The following is a 25976-nucleotide window of genomic DNA, read 5'->3' as shown; positions in this document are numbered from 1 at the left end:
AGGAAGTCTCAGTCTGCTCTTATTCCCCGAAAATGGAGAACAGAGGTGGTAAGTAAGAAAATACCACAGCTGTTGCTGGCTGAAGGGAGATACCCAGATCACTCAGACTGCACCTTCAGGTCAAAGTTTTTTCCTTTAACATCGCTCTGTTATTCTGACAGGTTTCTGCTAAGAAACCATAGAAATGATGAGCAGTAAAAAAATGATCTGATTTCCTTCTTCCTGTGATGACATCTGGGGCAATCCCAGAGTGAGCGAGTTCAGGATCAAATCTCAGCTTGAGGGATGCTGGGGGAGCTCAGGTAGGAGGCTGGGCTCCAGGAACCCCTGCAATTTTGAGTAAAGGGGGATAAAACAGCCAAAACAGCAATCCAGTGAGATCTACAGAGCATGGGTGCTTAAACAGCTTTGTGAAATGGGTTCCCATGCTCTTACCAAGGTGATGAGTAAGTCTACTTCATGCTGGCTTTGAGGTCTGTGGGCACTGGCCATCTTTCAGAGGCAGCACTCACACCTGGGTCTTCAGGGGTATCCAAGCTCTCTTAGAGGAGCTGGACTTGTAAGATTAACTCAACAGCAATTGTAATTAAAGTTAGATTGTATGATAAACACCAAATATGATCCTTCGTTTACAGTTGAGAAAAAATGAAGAAAACCAGAACAAAACATCCTTTTTCCTAGCATTTACTTTGTGTATGTGATAGCACCTTCTATACGATCAAAGTCAGTATTTTTCTGTAGAGCCAACGGATTTCCCATGCTAGTGTGGGTTGCTTACAGCAAGATAGGTGGAAAAGTGGGATATTGCCTGTGTTACCAAGGCAGTGAATAAATGCATCTCAGCACACGTGAGCAAAATCAGGCCAGCAGACTGCATGACAGAGAGCAGCTGGAAGACAAGAACTTCTCACGATCTGGCTAGCAAGTGGATATGTAACACTGATACTTTTGTTCTATGTCATGCTGCTTTTTTTTTTTTTTTTTTTTTTGGTGTGGTAGCTTCAAAACAGGAGAAAAAAGCCCATTTCAATGATGTCAACAGAATGTGTTCAGCCACTTGATATCCCAGAAGACAGACTGGACAAGAGAGATTCACACTGTAACCATTTAGGTAAGTGTTATTAGATGATGTCATTGCAGTAATTAGAGAGGTGTTGTCTTCACATCATTAGGTCCTGTCCAGTGCCCATATTTCCCCTCCAGCAACACAACTGAGCCCTCATGAAACCCGATAGATTACACCTTCTGCTGACACTTCTGATGCCAGATGGAAAGGCAAAAAGTGTTTTTCCTGCATATAAATATTAGCTGAAGCTCTAGAGCAAAGTTAATTAAAGAGAAGAAAGGAAAAGGAGTCATTGTTTTTTCCCCTGGTAGAAAAAGTAGAGCAGTTTCTTCATTTGTACCACAATAAACTGAAGGCTAGGATATTGCTGAGCCTTCCCTGAACACATTTTTCATATGCAATTTTGGTAAAAGATTCCAGACACCCCTTCTGCCTCTACTGGTGTGGTTTTCTAAATACTTTTTCTCCTTCACAGTCAATCTGTTTCCTCTCTTGAACCTATTTCATACATAACTTTTGCACTGAGAGTACCAGAGGCATCTTTGCTCCACCACACTCCTAAATACCATACTTCATACTTGATAGATGTGCTTTTTGCATATTCATGGTCTTTGCCTCTGCTTCAAATGCTATTACTTCACTCCTGCTTTGCAAAATTGTCATGAAGATTTAGCAACCCAGAAACAAAAGTCTATTTGCTCGTTGTTACCCTCGTGATGACAATAACGAAACTCAAATGCAATTTCACTTGCTTGTCAAAAAAAGGTGTCTCACTGCAGGCAAGCGCAATTTTTATAAACTTTGTTTATCTGGCCTGCAAGGAAGGTATCCTTGTTCTGCCTCTGCCACACAGCATTTCTAGCCAAAGGCACCACTTTTACAACTGCTGGCATACCAAACATAATTGTTCCATAAAATTACTTATTTAAATAAAAGTACAGAACAAGTCCCATTCTACTGTCAGGAAACTGAGGCAGTGGGAGGTTAAATGAGCTCATTATGACCATCCAGGAAGTCTTTGAGGGCCAGAAAAAGACCCCACATCTTCCAGGGACTTGCCATCCTTCCCATGTCTACCCGCAGGCTCGCAAACATATGGCTGCCTCAGCTAGTGTGAGAGAGCCTGGAAAAAAGTCCTGTTGCACCCAAGCCTGCAGTCAGGGGTTGGGTGGGGGGTAGGGGACCCTGCTGAAACCAAACAAGCAACATTTAAGAAATCAAAGCATTGGTTTGTGTGATGATACTAATGACAGGCTAGATTCAATATTTTCAGCTTGCATAAGCGCACAGAAATGCAGATCCTTGCAGAAGAACTGTGCTGACCATCTGAGTCATCTGAGTCAAGGCTTGCTTTAAAAGAAAACCAAAAATCCAGTGTAATGTTATGTAAATCAAAAGCGAATACTAACTGCTCAGCGGCTCTGGAAATAAAGCGAGCTCTTGAAGGGAACAATATACCGGCTCGGTTTACCAATACCTCAGGCTGACCCCACACACATAAATCTTTCCTTCACAAAAGTGCCCTTGTAACTCCAGAAGACAGCCCGCACAGCTAGTGCTGGACGAAACAGGGATGGCCATGGAACCTCTGCACACAATGGTGCAGCCTTCCCCCTGCCATGCAACACACAGCTGCCCACAACTCTCTCCCTCTGCTTTATGTCTACCATCTACAAAGCAGAAGGACCACCTAAGTCACTTGACTCCCACATAGTATGGCACAGAGGCCTCTTGTACTGACTTTCTATTTAAGAGATATTTCTCCACAGGCATTTTAATCTACTTGCATGAAAGCAGTATTATTAAAGCCTTTCTTTCCACCATCTGGTTTATTATTTCCCCTCAGTTTCAATTTCTATTCATCTTTTTTTTTCCCCCCCCAACAGAGGATCTTTCAGAGCAGCTGATTAAGAGCTGTGACCTCAAAAAGAAACCAAGAAAAGGTAAAACCATCCAGGCTTCCCAAAACACTGAACAGGAGCAAAAAAAGCCAAGGAGAAAAGATACACCAGCTTTACACACCCCACCACCCCTAACAGGTGAGCAATACATCTCTTGACTTTGAAATCCCAATTCAGCTGAGGGGCCTGAATCTGGGCAAAGGTCCAGAGACCCCCTCGTTCACTTATGCCCCCTTGGAGGTAGGCAAGAATGCAGCTCCATGCCATGTGCACCTGGGAAGGCAGGCAAACAGAGAGGCTGGCTTTCTCAAAGGCATTCCCTGTAAGGTGAAAGGTTTTCTCACAGGGTCTGGGAATACCAAGGTGAGTGGGTGCATGCTCCTGAAAAACACACTCCCTTGGAGCTCATAGTCTTACTGCCTTTACATGATAAATTATGCATGCTTATCTCTAGCTGCTGAGCCATGCTAGGTGCCCAGATTTGATCCGGTCCAAAATCAAAAATGATCCAGTTTAGCCCCTGCACTTTCTTGTGCAACTCATACCTAGCACTCCCTCAAGGGGAGGCTAAACGGGAGTAAGGCTGGGGGGAGACGGGGGAGGCACACAAGCCGGCTGCTGGTTGCTCCTCCTGGAAATCGCAGGGCTCTTGTGCTTATAGGACTCTGGCAAAGGGTGGGTTTTTTTGGGAAGCCAGAAACCACCGCAGCAACAAAGGGGCTCTTTGTAGGATGCTCCCTGCTGCTGTGCATCTACAGACTTCTGAAGTTCAAGAGCCAAATGCCACCAACCTGGGGCAGGGAAGAATGAGCAGGAGACTGCCACTGAAACCTGACGATCTTCCAAGACCTGCAGAGGGAATAAATGTTTGTCGCTTCTCCCTGCTAACAAGCACTCCTTGTGCTCTCCGGGGAGAGAGTTGTGCTCTTTTATCCACTGTATTGAGTTCTTCTTCCCATGCTGCACATACACAGAGGAGTTAGCCAGTAACTACTTGCACGGTCCCCTGTGTACCCGCAACAATTCACCAAGTCAAAACCACGCAGCTAGGATTTTCCAGTATTTGTAATCCAGATATTGAACTCAGCATGTTTGACTGTTCAGCTCTCACATGTATCTGCCCCTCAGCAATTCTCTTTTAGGGAAGAGTGGCTCAGAGGATGGAGAGGTCCATTTTCTGCCCACAGTAGCCATATCATAAAGAAAACAGAGCTTCACCAGTTAAAATAGGCCATTTCTGTGTGGTCACATTGCCCCCAAGCAGAGGCTTGAACATCTGTATGGTTAAACTACTTTGGTAAGATGTCTAAGCTTCTGGAACAGAAGACTGCACTCATCTTTACCATGATTTCTGGTGGGCTGCAGGTTAGTCCATTAAGCACAACCAGAAATCAGGTGGCCTGAGAGTATCCCTGTCTATAGCCTATGGGATATAATTGACTTGGAGGAAATGTATACCACTGCAAAACCTGAAGAGTAGGTACACCATGCAGAACAGATCATCCACTCACGCAGCCTTACTTCAGAGCAGTCATTGGGAAAGTTACACAGGTGCAAATTTCTTCAATGTGAACAAGGCTGAAGTCGCATTTTCTTTTTTTTTTTTCCTTGCCTGCAGGCATACTTTCAGACTTTTCTGATAATCTCCTGAAAAGATACGGTATCACAGAGAAGCCACAGAGAGAGAGAGTGAGTCCAGGCTCTCAGATCACCGAACTGGAGCAGAAAAAGCCCAGGAGAAAAGATACACCTGCAATACACATCCCACCCTTGATAATAGGTAAGAAATGTACTTAGGTAAAGGTGCTCCAAAGGGGAAGTGGCTATTGTCAGAGGTACGCTTGGGAGGAGGCTGGAAGGAGGTTGTTGTGTACTTAGCAGTTCCTGCCGAACTGGACCTATTTGGTCAAAGTAGCAATAGCAGTGGTGGCTCATGGAAAGTCTTTTCTGTATTCCCTGCTCATTGCTTTTGGGATAGAAAGGAAGGAGAGTCAGAGAAGATGTTAGGTCACTTGATTATCTCTTGCAAACATAATCCTACTTTTGCGAAAGGCCAACTACTGCCCTGCTTTTCAAATTGAGCACATGCAAATTTTTAGGTCACCAGTGCTAACTGCCTCAAACAACCTAGAGCAAAACTGTCCTGATTAACCTCCTCTTAACTCCACAGTCCCTAACATGCACTGAGGAAACCAAGCTATGATGAACTTCTCATTAACAGTACCTTAAAGACAGTTCTGTGCTTCTAGCATAATACACAGTGCAGCAGCTAATTTGCTTGGTGACCGTATGAAGTCAGCCAGCCACGTTTTGGTCCTAAGATCCTTTGTTGGTTGCATTTCCCATATTCCTCTATCAGAGGAGCCTCAATTCATCAATATTTCTGAAGGTCTTTGAAGATGTAAATCACTGTGTAAATGTTAATTACTAGTGCTAGCTAGGGATGCAGGAAGCAGTGCAAGTTTGTATGCTATGCACTAGCCCTTTCCAAATCACAGGATGGAGCAAAAAAATGAATGCACTAATCAACAAATGAATGAGCAAAAACCAACCAAACAAAATTAGTGCCAAAACTGGAAAACACTGTTCTCTTAGGAAACTCTTGTATGAACCAGTTCTGCTGCGGGCTGGCACTACTGAACAGTGAGACACACTGAATGAAGAGGTCCTGAGACAGTTACTTTAGCCCTGAGTGACTAAGCAACAGCTCAGTACATCAAGCACCTGAGTTTCAGGTCCACTTTGAATGGAATCTCCTGTACACCTAATAATTATGACATGTGCAAATGGCTTCATCAAGCCACATAGGCACCTGTATTGGTAGACATCTCCTTTCCCTGTGAATCTGAGCCTTTGTAACTGGCTTAAACACATGTAAGGATTATTTTCATTCAGTCAATATGAGGATCCCAAAAGCAGAGAGCAGTGTGACTAGGTTTGCAGGATCATGGCAGCCAGCATGGTGAATACTAGTGCCTTGCATATTGATCTGCCTAAGGAAAATACATTTTTTATTTGTTCATTGAACTCAAGCATCCCAATGTCTTGCAGCTTCAGAGAAGCTGTGAGTGAGTCACTGGAAACCCGGTCCAATCCTATGCTGGGGGAAATGAAATCTATCATACAACTTCTGAGCCCAAATGCAAATGCTCCACTTTGAAATATTGAATATAGAGCACTGATAATGAACTGCTCATGTAATTGCTGGAGGAAATTACCCAGCAAATTACCTGGAATTCCACATGACAAATAAATTAGATGGGAAAAAATCATAGTCTTCCAGGGATTGATTCAGAAACAGAAGCAGAGGCAAAATTTATCAAACCATTTGTAATAAATATTAGTCCTGCGTATTATACTTGAAGCCTACCCTTCCCGTGGACCTTGGAGGAGACATGAGACATTGTTTTTGTCAGTTCAAAAACGCTCCCAAGAAAAGTTGCCTTTGGCCATTTGTAGCACCTCTGAAGATGCTGCATGTCCTTTGCACTTCAGGGTATACGCAGAGAAGGAGAATCTGAAAGTGAAACACATTTGATAGAAATCAAAGACGAAATGTGTGACAGTGAAGCCTAGAGGTTTGACTCTTATTTGGTTTAAATGTAATTGCTAGCTAAGATGATGCAGCAAGGGTGCATTTTTTACTTCACCTGTCTCAACAAGGCTCCTGTTGGATAACATCTAGTCACTAATTACTTCATGTGTCTATCCTAGCTTTAACTAGCTCAAGTAGGCACTTAAAAGAGAAGTAAGAATCATTGTGAGGGTCTTAACGTCCTGTCTCCCATGAAGACTTTAACTTTTAACAATTTTCAAAGTGAAAAGAAGCTAATACAAGTTATATGGTAACAAAAACATGTTATAATCCCAAAATGATTTAGTAATCAAAAAACTCCAAAGGGAAGAACACAAAAAAGAAAAGTGCAGTAACCTTCAAATGTGTGACAAAATTCAAACTGTGTGCATTTGCTTTTGGGTAAACGATAGAAATTAATGCATTTTTCAGTTGTTTTCAATATACGTCCAATGACACTTTCTCGCCTACTGGTGAAGCCACCATCCAGCACTCAGCATGGATTCAAAGCAGCCTGCTAGATGCTGCCTCTCCCTGCAGACAGCTTTTACAGATCCTGTATTCTGGGTCCATTTTCTAGTGATTGACCACCTGTGGCAGACTTGTGCCTGTATCAGGGGCAAAGCAGCCTATGTGTTTGAATGCCTGAATTTCATTCCCTCTCTACTCTAAGGATGTATATTTTCTTTTCAAGATACTTACCAACATACCGCATTCGGCTGGTTGAAATTTGCCGGTGGTGGCTCCATGACTGGCTATGAAAAAGTGACTCATTGTGGCTGAGGGCTGGTCCAATATTTACTACTTGTTTACTTTCAGGGTTATTCCATCAGGTAGCAGACAGAGCACAAACAAATGGAGCTCTTGCGGAACTGCTGTGTAAAATAGAGCCTGAATTATAGACTCGGAGACCTGAGAAGCCCTGGCAGGGCTACGTGCACTAAATAAATATAGACAGGCCTTTCTGTCCCTATCTCCCTGTTATTGGCATTGCTGCACTAAGCAGCACACTCAGTGCCGCATGTATCCCTTGCGACCTGTTAATGAGGACTGTCCCCATTTCTAACATTTCCCCTTCAGATCCCTCCCAAACGCCACTTCCAGATGCCAATTAAAAAAAAAACTCCACTTAATTGTTTGTAGTAACAGAGTTTAATTACTAGATTACCTTTTTAAGCAGCTGTCCACACAAACAGCTTCATTGTAAATGTAGATAAAAATGGCAGCAGTGTTATCTCTCTCCATTTTGACCAGCTGGTTATGAGCACTCTAGGACTGTCCCTCTCCTTCTTGGGTGGCCAGAGAGATTTTCTATTGCAAATAAAAGCAAGTCAAACAGACCATACAAAGTGATGAAAATCAATGTATCTACTGGATGGCATGTGATTCAAGTGAGAAGTAGAATCAGTTTTATGCCTTGCAAACACCCAAGGGGGCTGCTAAATTAGGATCTGAATGTTACCGTCTGCAGGAACCCATGGCTACCCGTTGTCTGCAGAGGGAGACGAAGGAAATCAGTCCATAGCCAGCTTAAATGTCTAAGTCTGGGCATCATAAAACCCTCCCCTACAAGGGTCTGACTTCTAAAGCTATTCAGCCTTCAAACTCCTACTGAAATGGCACAAATAGTGTTGTGCTACCTGTGTACAAATGAGCCATGAGCAGAGGTCTCCTCCAGTGGCCAGCTCTACTTCAGTCACCCAACACTTTGGTTTTCTGAAGGCATTACACCAGAAGACAAAATATAATCACAAATCTAATGTTTGGTTTTTTTTTTTTTTCTTCTCACGTGATAATAAATGATTTGAATCTGATCCAAAGCCCGTGCTCAGCTCTGGACACTCTATTGCCATCCCCACTTAGCAATATATTCAGTTAACTGAAGGATTTCTGAGAACTCTTCAGGCCTGTGGGTTTGAGCAAGAATGCAAATACATGTGTAAATATGGGAACATGGTTCCTGAAATGTGGCTACTTAGGGTTTCTTAATCAGATCAGAGATAACTAGTAAAACCACAGTTTCAAACCCTCATTCTCCCTCATGCCCTAAACTAGTTAAGGTAGCTCCTTTATGATAACATCAACATCCCAGTGAAAAAATCTCTGAGTGATGCAGGAGAAGTACAGCAGTTTAATGTCACCTCTTGCCCTTTTCCAGTGCAAGGAATGTGACTGGAGCTCTCCAATACTCTTCCAACCCAGCTGCAGGAGTTGTCCGTAGGCAGTCAAGTGGAACTGGTGCCATCTTGGTGGTTTTCTGATTTACAACCCAGAAGGAGTGGTTTAGATCTCGGTGGCACCTGGCAAATGATTGATGTAAGCCAACTTCTTCTGCCTATGTTTGAGCTTCCTAAACAGAAGCTCGCATGTCTCTGTGAGCCTTTGAGGTCCTAGTCTCTAGCTAAAAATTGCAAGTAGTTCCAAGTTCTGTCAGGAAAATATGGCTACATTGTATTTCTATGCTGTTTTCTTTAGTCAGATCCCTTGGCAGATATTAACAGAACAACCTACCAATCCTTAAAACAGATCTACAGGATGAGCTGTGTTTCATAGTACACACAGCTGGGAAAACAGAGACAGGGAGGCTAAGTGATTTACTTAAACAGTAAACAGAGAAACACTGACTTACGAATGTTCCCCAACTCCGACATCCTGCTCACTCCTTTAAACCACATTCAGTAAAGCACACTTTATACACAAGTGATCAGTGGCATCATACCAAAGACAAAAATCCTTTCCCTGTGTTATAGAAATAATTCTAGCTAAGACACCCCATTTGTATCCTCTTTCTTCTGTTTTGCATTAAAAGGCTGATTGTAAAGGCACATAGTTAGACCTTGAAGTTGCTGGTGGCCCACGGTCTTGAAAGTTAATAACCTGCAGCTCTAGGCTACATCCTCCTCTGAGCCTTGAATCCTGAACTCTACTGGAAACTTTTGGAGTTCATCACTCACCATTCCATGATCATGATGCATCATCTTGCTATTGATTGTGGTAAGCGTCTGGTACGCTACTGATGTGGGTCCAGCTGAGAGCTGGGGACCTCTGCTTGGCTCCTACTTTCCTGCTGTCTCTAGCATCTGCTCTAAAAAAGCTAGTTCATGCGCTATAACCAGGCCATCAGAATTACATAAACATACTTTTCCTTCCTCACTTCGTAATTCAAATAAGAGAGTGGACATGATCATAAAGCACAGCACAGCTTTATTTAGCTTACATTCCTGATCTCTTACTCCTGAGTTTACCCAAAATATAGGTTAGCTGTCATCAAATGATCCATTGTAGCTTCACATTTTAAGTGTATTTTAGTTATGTTTTCCTCATTCCTCAAATGCTCCATGAAGAGAAAACAACAGCAAAACCCCACCCTCCCCTAAAAAAACCCACAACCCAAACCATAAAGACAACAGAAAAAAAAAAATGCCTGTACTTGTCTAAGTTGTCTATATGAATAGAAGTCTGGGTGGGGAACATTTACATTCATCTCCATAAAATGGCATAAATCTTTGCAGTTAACAATTGTGGTGACTCAACTGCTGCTTGAACAAATTAAGTCCTTTGTGTTTTGAAATAATATTCATTCATGCCTTTCAGTTTATCTTATGGTCCTGCTGAAACAAGCTAGTTCACAAGAACTGCATATAAATGAAGCAGGAGCTACCTTAAATGAAGGGCAGTATAGGTTAATATTTTCATTAATTCATCACCTCTTAAAAAGACTCCAAAGTTGAAGAAAATCTTCCTGTGTGGTACTGCTCTATTTTCAGAGCTCATCAAGACTGAAAGCCTTCTCTGTGAGAGGGCTTTCGACGCAGAAAGAAGCAAAACAGGTTGGTTTGACAGAACAACTCAGCTGGTTAGCACAGACTGAGAGCAAACAGCGGGAGACTGAATTAGGGAGAGATTTCATTGGTCTTGACACAATGGTAACCCTCATCCTGTTTTTAGACTATGTTAACGTCCACACCAAGGAATGTGGGCATAAAATGTATCTTACAGGTCACTTGCTTTTTACTGGGAACAGGCAAACCCAACACAATCTGTTAAAATAGGGATCAAGAACATTTTCTATCTAACACATTGTCCTCTCCTCACTCAATTAATTTAATTTCTAATAAAGAGAACAGTTACAGTAATTGTAGTATCTTGATATCACAAAAAAGCCCCAAGACCCATAAGGGGTGGACTTACCGTTTTAAGTTTGAGAGAGAGAAAGAGAGAGACAGAGAAGGGGGGAGAGGCAGATATTTGTGGAAGCTATGATCCACAAACTATCTATATAAGAAGGAAGGACTTTGGAGGAAGGAAACACTTATACATAGAAACATACTTCACATAGCATATCTACAGCTGATGAAAAGGTTTCTGGAATCCCCATGGTGTGCTCAAACTGTGAAATCAAATTCCTTTCAATATCATGCGATATTGTTCTTCGATGCTTTCATGATAGGGATGAAGCTTTATTTTTCTTCTAGGATGGCTAGACTTCAAAGCTTGTTAAGATCCCAAACCTCAGTAAGTCATATACTGGCTCAAAGTCTTCAGTAACATACCTGAGTGTTTTAACATTGATCTTAATCCGGTTGCTTCTGCAATTTATTGATACTATATAACTTCACTGGGGATGGCACTTGGCATGTGTGGGTATTCTAACATTTGTGTCTTTTGGCATCTGCATTTGCAGAATCTAAGCAATATTGCTGTACACATATAGAAAACAAGCATGCATACACATGTTCATATGAACTGACTCAGTCAAAAAGATCAGTCACAGTATTTATTTCATCATGCAAGCTCTTTCCCTGTTTTAGCTTCTCAAACCCTTTTAACAAACAGGTTCCCAGATGAAGGTTCAGTGTCTTTTTTCACAGGTAGCAGAAATACATTGGATTTAAGAGTGCCTGATAAATTTAGCTAAAAATGAAGTGATCCAGTTCTAGTTCACTAAATACCAGGAGACTGATGTACCAAAAATAAATGAGTAACTCCCATGATGTTGGAAAACAATGTTAGGATCGAGAAATGAGAGAGGACTGAAAAAGTCTTCTTATCCTGCTATTTTCTAAAGAAGTAATATTTTAAATCAACTCCTTTCTTTTTCTCTGACTCCTTTTTTTTTTTTTTTTTGTCTGTGTGTGTCTGTGTGTGTCTGTGTGTGTCTGTGTGTGTCTCCTTCTGTTTTTAAGGCACTAAGCTGTTTACAGAAGAAAAGCAAACAGCGATTATGGAAGATGAAGAAAAGGATGGAGACACAATCCCCAGTTAAGATTACAGTGATATTTCCAATAATGCAGTGTAAATAATTCTGGGTCATTCGAAGTGGCAGCACATAGAAAAAAACAGTCCTTTCATTTTTATAAATAATAATTTTCTCAAGCATGCACTTGAATTTAAATTATCTTCAAGTGCTTATCTGCATCTCATGAAATCCCAGCAAGCATCATAGGAGATGATGACAGAAATTTCACTTACACATGGGGTTGGAAGGATTCTCTTTGAAAAAGAGAAAGCAGCTTCCCAGGATTTTTGTCAATGAGGAATCCACCTCAGATCAGATTTAGCTTTGTGCAGCGTGGTGATAAGGGTTACCACAAAGGACACCACCAATACACTGTATGTGGCACTAAATACCAGAGTGGCTGGTAGCACAGGGCTGTAAAACATCAGCTAATGATTCAAATTGCATTTTTCTCCTGACATTTCACCTCATTTGTCCAGATTTCCTCTGCTGGAATAACACTGACCACAGTGCAAATTCCCATGTGCAGAGCTGATGGGATAGATGGAGAGAGTGGGAGGGCAGGAATCAACTCTCGAGTCCCTGAAATGCGACGCTTCCACTGCCTGTATTGGCTCATGACTTGTATTTGTGAGGAGAGAAAGGCAGATTTACTGTAGTATGAAAACTTACAGCTAAGGGCTGTCAACACTGACACATCAAACAGGATGGAGGGCAGAGCTCTCGGAAGAGAAACATACGGGAAGTGCAGCGCCTGCTTGTTACACCAGGGTAGACTGTTGATTTTTCTTTTCTTTCAAAGGTTTTATTCCTGGTTTGGTGAAAGATAAACTAGTTTGATAGTTGATCCTTTTGCTCCATATTTTTTCTTTTGACATCTGTTTTTGAAACTGAGTCCTAGGTTGTCAGTTAGGAGGGGCTGTAAAGACTAAAAATCACAGTGGGAGAGCAAAAATGGAGTAAAAAGAATAGTGTTACTCAGTGGCATACACATACTGCAAGGTGGAACAGCACCATGCTTTTTTTTTGATAGTTTACCTCATTGATTCAATCAAGAATTGTTTTCACAGCCAGCTACAGCCTTCAGCATTTGTACAAACAGAGACGGGTACTTGGTAGAATATTATACGAAATAGGTAGAACTGGGTAGTTTTGTGCTTACCTTAATAGCTCCGTGCGCTAGATGGAACAGCACTGCCAGCGGTTAAAGATTATCTAGCCTGGCAGACTGAATTCAGTTATCTTTTTAACACCCTTAGGCAGACAGCTGAGGAACACACTAGTTTAGACTTCATTTGCCACAGTGACTGACCCAGCATCGTTCATGAGAATCCACTCCATTCGCAGATATTCAGCTTCAAGATGTAATCAACAAGCTTATAATAAATAATCGTGTATTAAAGTGTACAAGCGGCCAGCTATATTATTAATGGGATGCCTGATACCTAGAAGGTGTACTTTTTTTATCCTCTTAATCTATCAGTGAGATGAGATATGTAAAATATAATCAATCAATAGTTCATATAACAACATTCATGTAAGGTACACAGTAAAGCATGTCACAGCAAGTACGGGACAAGAAATACGTGTGATTCGAGTCTAGCTTTACCAGTGAAGTTGGTGAATATTTTCAGCGCACAATACAGCCAGAGTGAGAGCGGGGAGTCATGAAAAGATTCAAATGGACATCAGCAATGCATCAGCTCTGAAAATGTACATGTTTAGACATGAAGGCCCCTAACAACACAAGGCAGGAGCACAAATAGGATGTGACTGGCTTCACTGCTCTGAAAAGGATTTGTTTCCAAGCCTGGGGAATGCTGACACAGTTTAATATGAAAAAAACCAAAAAGAGCATCCTTTAAACCTAGCACTATACATTCTTCGCCAAAGAGGAGTTACAGTCCCAGTGACATCTCTGACAGCACAGCAGCCTAATTTACCATCCCTGTATAGATCAACTTGAAGACCAGCCATAAAAATGCCGCAACATACATCATCTGCTGCAGTTCATTTAAAATTGCATATTCATAGCCTGGTAATTCAGCATTTACCATTTTTCCACCCAGGAGCAACGTGAGCAACTAAAAAGTAATTTTTCACTTGATCAATTAAGTAAATAGGAGTTGTTGCAATGTTCCTGGGAAGCAGTGCGATGAATCGTTTCTTAAAGCTTTCACCTGCCTCATTGCACTCAGCCAAAGTGTTAAATGTTACTTTATTTGGGAATAAGATAGGAATTTTTTTCAAAGCAGATAAACACTGCACCTCCCCCCAAAACAAAGCTGTTAGGTGTTTCAGAATCCTGTGTGGATTGTACAACGGCATGAATGTGGTTTATTTGGTTTATTTATCATCCTTCAGGCTCTGAACTCTCCCTTTAAGACCAGATAGTGCTAAAACTGCACAGATTGCTCTCCTAGGCAAATGGCTGGAGTTGGTGAGCTCTGGGGCGGAAATGCTTTTGTACCCGGTGTCCCCCAAGGTCCCCCATGGCCATTACAGCAAAAATGGAAGGAAATGGAAAGCACAGAAACAGGCTAAGCCTTTCCGTAACACTGTTAGGACTGGGATGCTCCAGACTGAAGTTGCTTACACTGTCTGCACATAGGCATTGACTGCTTTAGGGCCTTAGTAGCTGGCTTGCATTCAGATATTTAGCTGGAACTGCATCTCATCCCAGAATCTTGCACTGGGCAGAACAACCAGTCCGAGGCCTCAGGGGGAATGAAGTGCTTCAGACAGTGAATAAAAGACTGACTGCAGTCGGGAGGGTGTTATGGCTAATATTTTTTGAGAGAATTCTGAATTAACCTCTACCTAGAAACTAAGGCACAGGTCTCCATTTACAATAGACCTAGGACAAAGGGATTTAACAGCCTTGCGCTTTAGCAGCTAAGGATTGCAGAAGGCCCATCACCCATCTGAAGTGGATGCAATGAGGATTTTTGTAGTGCTAAACATGAGGTCCATAGGTTAAGTGATTTGCCCAGCTAACCTGCAGCAGAAACAAATCCAAAGCAACATTCATGGTGTTATCACTAACTCACAGTGTATCCACAGATAAAGCAGTATTTGCGTGCATTGAGTTGAGCAACACTTACACTGAAATTTCCTCTGGTTGAAATTTTGTCTTACTGGTTAATAAATTGATAATTGTACAATGCTTTGACCACTTAAATTAATAGATGTGTTTAGTGATCATAACAGATTATCTTCCTGCATGTCCTATGCCATTCCTACCTTTTGAGATTACATTTTGTACACATGACCTTACAGTATTCTTGTACGCAGAGAGACTGCCCAGCAATTGCATCTACAAGCAAAAATCAAAAGTGCCTGTCAGTGAAGCAGATTAGAAATTTTGGCTTCTCACTTGTATTTACATAAGTTCATAAACACATATTATTCTGTTCCTTACATCCCCCCAAAACCCATGGGCCTCTTAGAGTGAGGTAGTGCAAACAGAAGTAGCAGTATTCTGGAAATGTAGTTCTACAAATAGAAAGAGTGAACTTTAAAAGCCAGTTTCCACTGCATGATACTGGCTCCTGGTCCTGTGGGAGGAACCCATGTCAGTCTGTTGGACCCAGGAGCTGTGAAGGGAAGCTTAATCCATCCTTATACCTCACATCCTGAAGAATCCTGAAAAGACATGGACTGGACAGACAGACAAGCAGCAGCAAAATTAGGTAGCATATGCCAGAAGAACTACTTTTGATGGACCATTTGTGCATATTCTTACAGGTGCAATGATCCTCTAAAATGCAAGCTGTGTATTTATAACTGTGAGACACATTGCCATGAGTTTTGGATTTTTCCAAGCTGTCAAGTCTTTTCCAACCTTCAATGTAGGTTTTAGGCCCCCCAGTGGTCTTAGGGTCTGAGACAAAGTTATACCAAACCCAGGTTTGTTTTTCCATATTCTGTTTAGCTTGGAGAAGAGAAAGCTTAAAAGGATCTTATCAATGTATATAAATGTCTGATGGGAGGGAGCAAAGAAGAGGGAGCCAGGCTCTTACCAGTGGTACCCACTGACAGGACAAGAGGCAGTGGGCACAAACTGAGATACATGAAACACCACTTACAAGTAAGAAAACATGTTTTTACTACTGAGCAGTGGCTCAGTAGTAAAACTGACCACAGCAAGGTTGTGGAGTCTTCATCCTTGAAGATTTTTCAAAACCAAACTGGACACAGCCCTGACTAGCCTGCTCCAGTGGACCATATTTGGACTGGCCAACTTCAGATGTGCCATGCAGCCTCAGTGATTTTGTGACTGTAGCCCAGGACCCATACCAAGGGAGCTGCTTGGTGATGCTTAGCAGGTCTGTGAGAGATCAGGAGAGAAGTCTGGGGTAAGGGGAGGAGTACATGGAAAAGGATAGTGAGGGATTGGCCAGGACTTGTGCTGGCCAGATACCTGAGCAACAGAAGTGAAGAACAGACCTCAACAAGGAGAAAGGAGATGGGGACATGACCAGTCCAGAACCAAATTTGCCCTACAAACCCAACTGTCTGCCTCATGACCTAAAGAATTGGAAAGGCCCATTTAAGCTGCTGAGCCACAACTCTTTCTGCCTCCTACTCCCCTTCCTCCTCTGTCTTTGCTCTGGCTGCTGCAATTGCCCTTGAGGACATTGGAGCCAATCTTCCTTTGCAATCCCTGTTTGTGTAGACATAGAAATACACAAAATATAAGGAATGAACACTCAAGAATCTCTCTATGCCTCACTCAATGTGGATTTTAACATTCAGATTTTAATTCAGACTTTAATAATTTTCTAAAAAAATAAACTACTCCCTCTCAAAAAACAGAACACAAAACTTTCTTGCCATAGCAAAGTGATCCAGTGATTACTCAGTTCACAAATGAGCTAAACAGAAAAAAGGCTAAATTTGCAAGCATTGATAGTTGCAACAAGTAATTCATAACAAATATAAATGGCATCATAAGTCTGAGATCAGAAGACTTTCCAAGAAGGACAGATTACTCAGACTTATTTTTATGCTGGCAGCAAGCGGTTATCTCAGAAATCATCAATGCAGAAAAAGGTTGAGTGCATTGCAAAGCCAGACCTCCCCCAAATAACACAGATTTCATTTTTGAACTTCACACTCGGAAAATTTCCCTTTGATGTACACTAGATGTCAGGGTTGGACTGAGAGGATGAGCCCATCCACTCTACCACACAGCTCTGCACATCAGTCTGGATGCCATCAGTGCAACTAGTTTTGCTCAGCAATTATTTTTGTGAAGCACCCAATATTTACAAGGATCAGCCTGCACAAACATCCTCTCTCCCCGACTTCACAGTATTTCATTTAGGCCAAAAGTCCCAGGCTTTGGACGAGAGAAGAGACATTGTGAGAGAACTTTCCAATACCAATGAGTATCTGCCGGCATTCTTCACCTTCCTCAGCTCCAGGAAAAATAAAACTCCTCTAAACCACTAGGGTGACCAGACACTTTCTAGAGGGGACTCTAATAATTAGACAGCAACTTGGCACAGCATGGACTTGGCTGGAGAAAAGTGAGAGCAAAAAGGAACTTGATCAGAACTACAATAAATTTGTAGGAGCCATATACTCTCCCCATGACACCTCAGGTAGGTCATTTCAATTCACTGTGCCTTGACTACACAGCAGTAAATTCAAGAAGGCAACTTATCTCTGCTTCATGGCAAAGGAGAGAGTGTGGACCAGGAGAGCAAAGACAAAAATCACTCCCTTTTTGAGATGCTAGTGACACAAAAACAATAACCCCAATAAACTGTCGGTAACAATGAAAGGAAAAAAAAAAAAAAAGAGGGTCTCCTTTTAACTTCTGCAAGTGACCCAGTGCTGTCCACTTGTCCAGAGAACAGTCAGGTAGGACTCTGTTAGGTAAAGTGTTAACCAAAGTTATTCTAAAGGGAAGGAACACAGGCAGAAAACGTGTTTGGAAGGATAGTACAATTTTGCATTTCTATACAGCATATTCGTGTAAAACATTTCAGAGTATTCTATAAGCAAAATACAGTTCTCGGGGAATTCCTAGAGATAAATCACTTTTCATAAGCAGGAGGCTTTAAAGTGCATTCCTCTTTGCATTTGGTTTAGGCAGTGACCCAGCCCAGCTGCTGGAGTCACAAGTTCTGGTGGTGGTTGAGGTCAACACCACAAACATGAAGCACAGGATAAATCAAATGAAAATAACTGAAACAAGGTGACATCAGAGCACTCAGGCAGTGGAGATGTCTAGCAAAACACTGTGGAAAGGTGTCAGACCTTAGGGCGAGTGTGCCCAGAATTGCAATGATCCTCTCTAAGGGAGCGAGGGGCATCTATAACACTGGAAAAACACCCTGGCTCTTTTCATGCAACAACCAGCCATGACTTTAATGTGACTCACATAGCAGTGCTATATACGCTGGCTGGTGCAGTTTTGTTGTTGGACATAGTTACAAACCTGTAGTGTATAACAGAATGCGAATTCACAGTGAGTGAACTTTTAGAGAATATAAATAATAGAATTAGTAGGTAGCAGGGATACTTATAACAGCGAGGGGTCAGCCTAATTTTTATACAAGTAATTTTGCCTCACAAATCCTTGAGACTTCCTTGGAGGAACCAATAATGGTTTGCAGTTCTCCATTTTGACAGGGTCCTGCTCCAAAAGTTGTCAAAGCTGCTGATCTGTCATGGATTGAAAGAAGATCTTAAGATGGGTAAATAACTGGTTAACAATGGGGGAAAGGAAAAAAAAAAGAGAAAAAGTGGGATGCAATTGTCAGCATTCATAGTAAAGGACTGTCCTCTCTGCTATTCAACATGCTTATCCAGAAGATGTGATTTGGAAAAGGTGTTGATGGAAGAAGAAAACAAGCAGGGAACAGCAATGAAGGATATAAGGTTAAAAAAAAAAACCAAAACAAAACAACCAAACAGAAAAACCCACTACCAAGAAGAAGAAGGAGGAGAAGGAGGAGGAGGAGAAGAAAAAGAAGAAGGAGGAGAAGAAGCAGCAGCAGCAGCTTACTTCAGTGTAATTGGCAAAACCACCAATTCAGTGTTGGTAAGTGCAGAACAATGCATATAGGGAGAGGCAACCCCAACTCCCCAACTCCATATATGTGTTTGGGCTATAAATTAATTAGGATTTATTATAGATAATTCTACAGAAACTACTATTCAGTGCTCAAGGAGGTTTGAAAAGGAAAGTACAACTTTAAAAACTATTCAGAAAGGCATGGAAGATGAAACAGAAAGTGTCATTACAGTATTTTGTAAATTTCTGGTATACCTGCATCTTGAGTACTGTGTGCAGTTCTCATCCTCTCCTTTCAAAAAAGAGATTTTAAAAAAAAAAAGATATAGAGAAGAGCAGCAAGGAAGATAAAAAGTAGAGTAGGTTTGCTTGTGAGGAGAGTACAAACAGGACAGAGTTCACTGGCCAGGAAAGGGAGAGCTGAGGTGGTACGTAAATCACCAGGGGCCTGGAGAAAGAGGCCAGAGAGTTATTTGCCACTGTTTGTCACAGTGTAAAATCTGGCAGCAAGAGGAACTTTTTCAGACGGGGCATGTTCAGCTGTGAAACTCAGGCCCATGGGACACTCTGTGCACCAAAAGAACACATGGGATCAAACTCAACTAAATTAATGCCACAAAAGACAATCAGTGTTATTTAACATTCATCAGAGTTCGTGCAAAGAACAATTTTAATGCTGTGCTATGTCTTCTTTTTCCAATGGGTGGAGTGAGAGGACTCTTTGTATTCCAGCCTTCCTCCTCCTGAATACCTATTGCACTACGACAGGAGGACATTTATTCTCAGTACAGCTAGGCAAGAAAAAACTTTCCTGTGCTGTCTGAAATAGGAATTGTTGTCTTACCTGTGGTAGGCAGAAGGTCACATTGAGAACACCATAAGGAGCCCAACAATCTAGGAAAGCATTGGCTTCTTTAATTTGACAGGAGATAGTGGTATACAATTACTTCTTTTAAGGTAACAGCCCAATATTTTAGTACGAAGTAGGCATATGCTGCAATAATAATAAGGCTACTGAGAACATTTCTAACAAGATGTCCATTACATTGCTTAGCTAAATCATACACTTTCTTTTATCTAGAATTGCAGCTGCTGTCCAACACAGTATGGCCTGTGAAAAGGTTACACAATGTCCACCATCTGCCTGTGAGGAGCATCATTCTAGAACATGCCTCTTTATCTCTTCTGCTATTTCCTATTCCAACTCTGGGAAATATGTTGGATCTTCTTCATCCTTCCCCTCTGGTCAAGCAGCTTACATCTCTCCAGATGTTCCTGTGATTTCTTATGGAAGGCTGGGAAATGGTCTCCTGAGCTGTGAGTGGGCCTCCTGAGGTGATGCAGCTGAGGTTTGATGGCTGGCGGTGACAAAGGAAGAACAAGGACAGTTACCATGCCTAGCATTCACTCGCTGGTGGACAAGAATTCCTCAGAAGCTGCATCCATCCCACTCAGCACAGCCTGTCTGTGCAAAGGAGTGTTTCTCAGCCTGAAAGCCAGGACGCCTTTGGGTTAATGCATAGTTACAGAGGGTTAGGAAAAGGTTCAGGAAAAAAAGATGTGAAAATATAAATCATAAACATAGATGCAAAACTCTAGAATGAAACACAGACATCCTAAAAATTGAAATTTGGGCAATTAAGCACTTAGGAATACTTGATCTTGAAATCATGCCCCTATTCGGACACCCCAGAAGACTACACCAACACAAGTGAAGCCCAAGGAACATTCTCAAGGTTAGGAAACAACTGTTCAGACAGTAGATGAAAGTGCCAGAAGTCTAAATGAAGAAAGCAACTTTATACTTACCTATCAACATGTAGATAGCTAAACACCTCACTGTTTTCAAAATATCATTGGACAAGGTCATTTTAAGGCAATAAATCCAGATTGAGATTGTGTTTTCCAGAATTCAGGAATAGGTGGATCTGAGGGGTTTTGTATGGTTTTCCAGTAAAATGCAGGTCAATCATGAAAGTCACAAGTGGGCTACATATGAATCTGACTACTCTCAACTTCTTGACTCTGTTTATTTGAATCTATGTCTTGCTTTCTTACATCTTTACATAGGTAGAATAAAATATTAAACATGGCTTTGATGAAGATGTATTCATCTTATGCTTAGTTATGACTTGCAAAATAACCAAGTAATAAGTCAATAATTAGCATGATAAGCACTTTAAAAGAAAAGTCACTGCTCCCAGCATGAATCTTAAGCGAAAAAGATTCCCCTGTGTGAGCTAGCTAACATCAAATGCTAGAACAGTCACACTCTCATCTTGTTAAACTCCTTGAATGATTAATTGTACTCTAAAATGTCTTGGGAAACAAAAAAACTAGGGATAACATTAACTTTACAAATACACATCCAGATTTCTGCATTGTCATAGTATTTCCTGTTCTCAACTAGACTAGATTGACATTCATTAAAAGCTTGAAAAATATCCAGGTGACTTACTGTTCTTTGAGGCACATTCACTTTTCAGATTAATTCCATTTTCTGTACTCAGCATGGATTCAGCCAAACTGTTATTGGATTTTCCATTGCTCAGCATGGGGTAATGTTTATTGTTAACTGGAATTTTACTGGAGTTGTTGCCAGCAGAGATGACTTGGCTAATAGGTTTAAGGGGGTTTATCCAGAACACTGACAGTGTTGTTTATCATCCTCATACAGGAGTTGATAAAGGGGATCCATGACATTTAATTTCTTCACACTTTAGTGACTCAGAGTAATGGGGAGAAGACTCTCTCTCAAGACTCTAGAGTTCTGTTCCCAGATTTCTCACTGACTTCTTGTGTGACCTGGACTATAACATTCACCCCATGGTAACACTCTCATTACAAACATGGGAATAAAAATGAGAATACTTACCTCACAGGGTTTTTGTGGGCTTCAGTAGGTTATGATTCTCAGGAGCTTCATGCATGGAGTGATATAAGTATTACAAGTTTCTAATCTTGATGCCGCTAAGGCATGAATTTCTTCTTTTTTTTTAATTTAGGGAAAATAAATAATTCTTTTTTAAGATCATGGCTATCATCAAGGCAATGAAAACAAAGAACAGGTATTTGGACAGTGCCAGCATAGACTAGAATAGTTACACAAGTAGCATCATGCAGAGAGACTGTGTGTCATTCAGACACTGATTTAGCAAGGAGGCTAAGAGTGCATTAGCCGCTCTGTTTGCTCTGGCCAGCAGGATGTGCAACCCAGCATCTTACAGAACAGCAGCTGTGCAAACCTCAGATTTGGCTACGACAGCATCCACCCAGTTTCTCTCTTATCCTTTCTTTGATACAACTCTTCTTTTGATTCTTGAGAGAGGTCAGGACTCCCTCTAGCTGCTTGGTATAAATACATGCCCTACATCAACATTATGCCTTGATTTGCTTAAGATATAATGGTCATCACAGGTGAAAGAATGAATGCTAGAGCTGCTGATTAGTAGACAACTGCAAGTGAAAAATGAGTGTAGACTGCCAAGAAGGTCTCACCCAGCACTAGTCCTCAGGTTTTGCTTGCAGCACCACAGTTAAGGGCTGCCAACCCCATACCAACCTATGCCCTTCCTGAGGGACACACACCTTTAACTGATGTCTGTATTTTCAAAGAGTTCTGCTAAGCAGAAGGGAGTGTAAAGCTTGTAATCTGCTTCTAGGTTTTTGGTTAAAGTACAGATATTGTGTCAAAGTGGGGCAGTATTTGAGGATATCTGCAAACACATTTACAGCAGACCAACTAACAGAGAACAATGCAACTTGTACAATGCTTATATGAAGGAACAAGAATTGTTCATTTCCCCATCTCTCTTGCCCCTGCCATGTGTAACGCAAAAGCAGCCTACTACACTCCAGGCAACTCCAACTAGATTAATAGCTTGAGGCACTACACCAGAAGCTATTATTTTGTATTAGCAGTGATGGATGCTCCTATAAGCAGACATAGATAATGCACGAGAGACTGGTTTGGAAGTGGAGACACATATACAGAAGGGCAGGTGAACAAACATGATGGATTTGCCACAGTTTAAACCATTCATCCATGAGTCAAGAAACTACAGGAGTATCAAATACTGCCACAAGTTCTGCCCTTTACACTGATCCCAAGATGTGCCATGCATCCACTGGGTGAGGTCAACAAGACAGCCCACCAAAACCCAATTATTTTGCAGAAGATCGCTGATCACAGTCCAGACAATACCAAGAGCTTCAATCTCATGGATAATCTGAACAGGACAAATATGTTTACTGAGGAGTCTGCCCTCAGTTAGTTGAGCATGATGGACATTTCACATGAGCTTGAAGCCAGGGGATGCATCACCACAGTCCACAAGAATTATTGTACACTATAGTCAAAATTTTAGCTGGAATTTTCCTGGTTCCACTGTCTTCCCTAGACATATACTGATTTGCAGTAATTTTTTGCCCATTGCAATAAGAAGGAAATTACTGCTAACGATGCTTACTGACAAAAATACTATATAGTCACCTTGAGTATTTCAAACTACTAGAAGTTGTTATAGCAACAAACACTCTTGTTACGTAGCAATTCCACTCTGATCAGAAAACAGAACAAGACAAGGCAAAACACTGATAACCTTTTCTTTTTCAAGCATTTTAAAGCAGATAGATATAAACATTTCTATTCATTCAAAAGCCACATCCCTTCAAAAAAGCCACTGAAATGTCATTTTCTTTAATGTCATCACTACAGTCACTGAGTGAATAGCACAGTTTTTACTCATGAACACCTGTTGGGAAACAATGTGCCTCTGATAGAAATTAAGAACACAGTCAGATGAGCAGCCACATCTGCAGATGGGATTTGAGTGGTCACTGCTGGCACTTAGTACTGGAGGGAAAGAAAAAGGCGCGAGGAAAGAATGCAGGAAACTGGAAGGGGGAAACACCATACAGGCGGCTCAGGTTTCACATCTGCCCCAAGCTGGTGGCAGTCCCCTGCCGTGCTGCTGCCACCCAGCATGGGACCCAGCCATGGCTCCCCACAACCGTTGCACAGAGGGAGGTCCAGCAGTGAAACACGCCTGGTTAACGGGGCAGCACTGGCGCTGGAGGAGGCCAGTTTGGCCTCAGCACTACAAGGCAATGGAGGTGAGTGTGGATGAGGATGAAGACTGCTGTCTCTCCCAGCTGTCCTTTCCTTGCAAGGGGATGCTGTCACTTTGCAGAGGCACCAGGGTGGAAATAGTGTCTGGGACACAGCTTGGTCCAGACAGAAGTACTTCTTACCCCTCTCCAGACACTCATGCAAGCACTAAGCGCCCCTGGCATGCCATGGACAAGGCATTAATGTGTTCCCTTGCCAAACCAGCTGTGGCTAGTGGCCTGTGGGGACATCCTGAAGACAGACCTTCTGCCACCTCTCCTCGCCCCTCGGCCCCTGCAGAGCTACGCAACTTTTACCTTCAACTACTATGCAGGCAGGATAAAGAAAATCCTAGGAGAAGGACAACAGGAAAGATGAAAGGTTTTTATGATCAGTAAAGTTGATCTCCTGATCTAAGTAAAAAATTCACCAGTGAGGTAAGGGAACTATTTCATTGGGCATTTTTACTGGGAGATGACACAGGAAAGCTAGGGATACTCGTGCTCCTAATTCAGTATTCTGCTGTTAAATCAAGGGAGCATATCCAGGAGGGATTCTTCTTTCTCCCTTTTGCCGCCTTTGCCAACAAAGGAGGTTTTCTACTGTAATTATCAGGAAGATCTGCAGGACAAAGGAGCAGGAGAACCAAGACTGTGTTTCACTAGAGACACTCATTTGTTCTAAACTTGGGGAGAATCATTAGATCTAGCCCTATGTGACAACCTGAACTCTGCAAGTCCCTGCTCCATAACATTGCACAAGATCCAACTTTCAGGAATATGAAGATGTACTACAGCTTGTAGCAAACTGTGTTCATGGATATCACCAGGAATATTTAGATTAGATTAGATTAGATTAGATTAGATTAGATATAGAATAGAATAGAATAGAATAGAATAGAATAGAATAGAATAGAATAGAATAGAATAGAATAGAATAGAATAGAATAGAATAGAATAGAATAGTTGAACTGGAAGGAACCTACAATGATCATCTAGTCCAACTACCTGACCACTTCAGGGCTGACCAAAAGTTAAAAGCATGGTATTAAGGGCATTGTCCAAATGCCTCTTAAACACTGACAGTCTTGGGCTATTGACCACCTCTCCAGGAAGCCTGTCCCAGAATCTGACCACCCTCTCAGTAAAGAAATGTTTCCTCATGTCAAGTCCGAACTTCCCCTGACAGTGTAGTAGCAAATGTCCCTTGGGGCATTGGTAAGGAATGGTGAGGAAATCATGCATGTTTTCTACATCTCTGCAAAGTTCATGCAGAGGGAACCAAACCTCTTTCTTTCGCCTCTGGCATCACCACAACCAAATGAATGTCTATGATATAAATGCCCTTATTTATGTAGTCTGAAGGTACATACTAATTCTAGCACCAGTGTACAAAATGACAAGAACAGTACTTTCCTTACTCTTTCAATACTCCAAATAAATGAATCCTAAAGGAAAAGGAGACTTGCCAGGGTTTTAGATGAGATCTGAACATCTTCCTACAAATCGAGGTAGGCAAATAAGTCTTGGAAAGATTAAAATCACAAATGAGCTCTGAAAGTTTTACCCTGTGGCTGAAGCGTGTTCTGTATCCCATATAAACATGGACAAAGGGTGTGTTTAACAGAGGAGCAGTGCAGCTGGGTTTCAGTGGGAAAAGGGGATGTGATGGCGATAGCAGCACTGGGCTATTCTTGATGTTCAGAAGAGTTGGAGTTTGCCTGGCTGTGCTTTGGGCATGGATCCAAACGTTCTAGGTATGCAAATGACCAGCCTTTCCACCACACCAGTGTCACCTCTTGTCACTTGTTTGTCAAAGCCTGTCTTATTTCCATGGCAATCTGTGGGCAACATCCATCCCAATGTATAGCTCGGGTTCCACTGGCTTTCCTCCAGGCTGCAGCTGCCGAAATCCACCCCTGCTATATGCAGGAAAAGGGTTTGTACCCAGCCAGATCAAGTCCCCAGTCCTCCTCACTGCAGGGCCTCACAGACGTTAGCTCTGGCGCAGAGAGGGGATGGCTATAGGGGTGGTCTCTGGGCTGCAGGGCTGGCTT

The 25976-nt window shown here is 41.9% G+C and overlaps 2 protein-coding genes across 3 annotated transcripts in view; one reads left to right on the top strand and one right to left on the bottom strand.

The window, feature by feature from the left end:
- The first annotated feature begins 1029 nt into the window (after positions 1-1029).
- Positions 1030-11807, top strand: PPP1R17 (protein phosphatase 1 regulatory subunit 17). Its single transcript, XM_009490731.2, has 4 exons — positions 1030-1111; positions 2953-3105; positions 4586-4747; positions 11728-11807. The coding sequence occupies exons 1-4, from the start codon at positions 1030-1032 to the stop codon at positions 11805-11807; spliced, it is 477 nt and encodes a 158-aa protein (XP_009489006.1).
- A 3212-nt stretch (positions 11808-15019) lies between these two features.
- The window catches only part of PDE1C (phosphodiesterase 1C), a 339787-nt gene continuing 328830 nt past the window's right edge, over positions 15020-25976 (bottom strand). Inside the window, exons 19-20 of one of the 2 annotated variants that reach the window (XM_075704881.1) lie at positions 20070-20168; positions 15020-15096 (exon numbers count right to left, since the gene is read on the bottom strand). In XM_075704881.1, coding sequence (XP_075560996.1) covers positions 15020-15096; positions 20070-20168 — 176 coding nt within the window. Of the gene's footprint in view, positions 15097-19998; positions 20169-25976 lie in introns of those variants that run through there. The other variant, XM_075704880.1, reaches the window with a different exon arrangement.

This window comes from Pelecanus crispus, chromosome 2, assembly GCF_030463565.1.
Source record: "Pelecanus crispus isolate bPelCri1 chromosome 2, bPelCri1.pri, whole genome shotgun sequence".
Classification (NCBI taxonomy): Eukaryota; Metazoa; Chordata; class Aves; order Pelecaniformes; family Pelecanidae; genus Pelecanus; species Pelecanus crispus.
The sequence above is the reverse complement of the archived record's forward strand: the minus strand, read 5'-3'. Positions and strand labels throughout refer to the sequence as shown.

What these genes read in the sequence shown, in the direction of transcription:
- PPP1R17 (XM_009490731.2), top strand. Translation starts at nt 1,030, where the DNA reads ATGATGTCAACAGAATGTGTTCAGCCACTTGATATCCCAGAAGACAGA. An exon ending in TTCACACTGTAACCATTTAG is followed by an intron (nt 1,112 to 2,952) that starts GTAAGTGTTATT and finishes CCCCCCCAACAG; the next exon opens with AGGATCTTTCAGAGCAGCTG. An exon ending in CATCCCACCCTTGATAATAG is followed by an intron (nt 4,748 to 11,727) that starts GTAAGAAATGTA and finishes TCTGTTTTTAAG; the next exon opens with GCACTAAGCTGTTTACAGAA.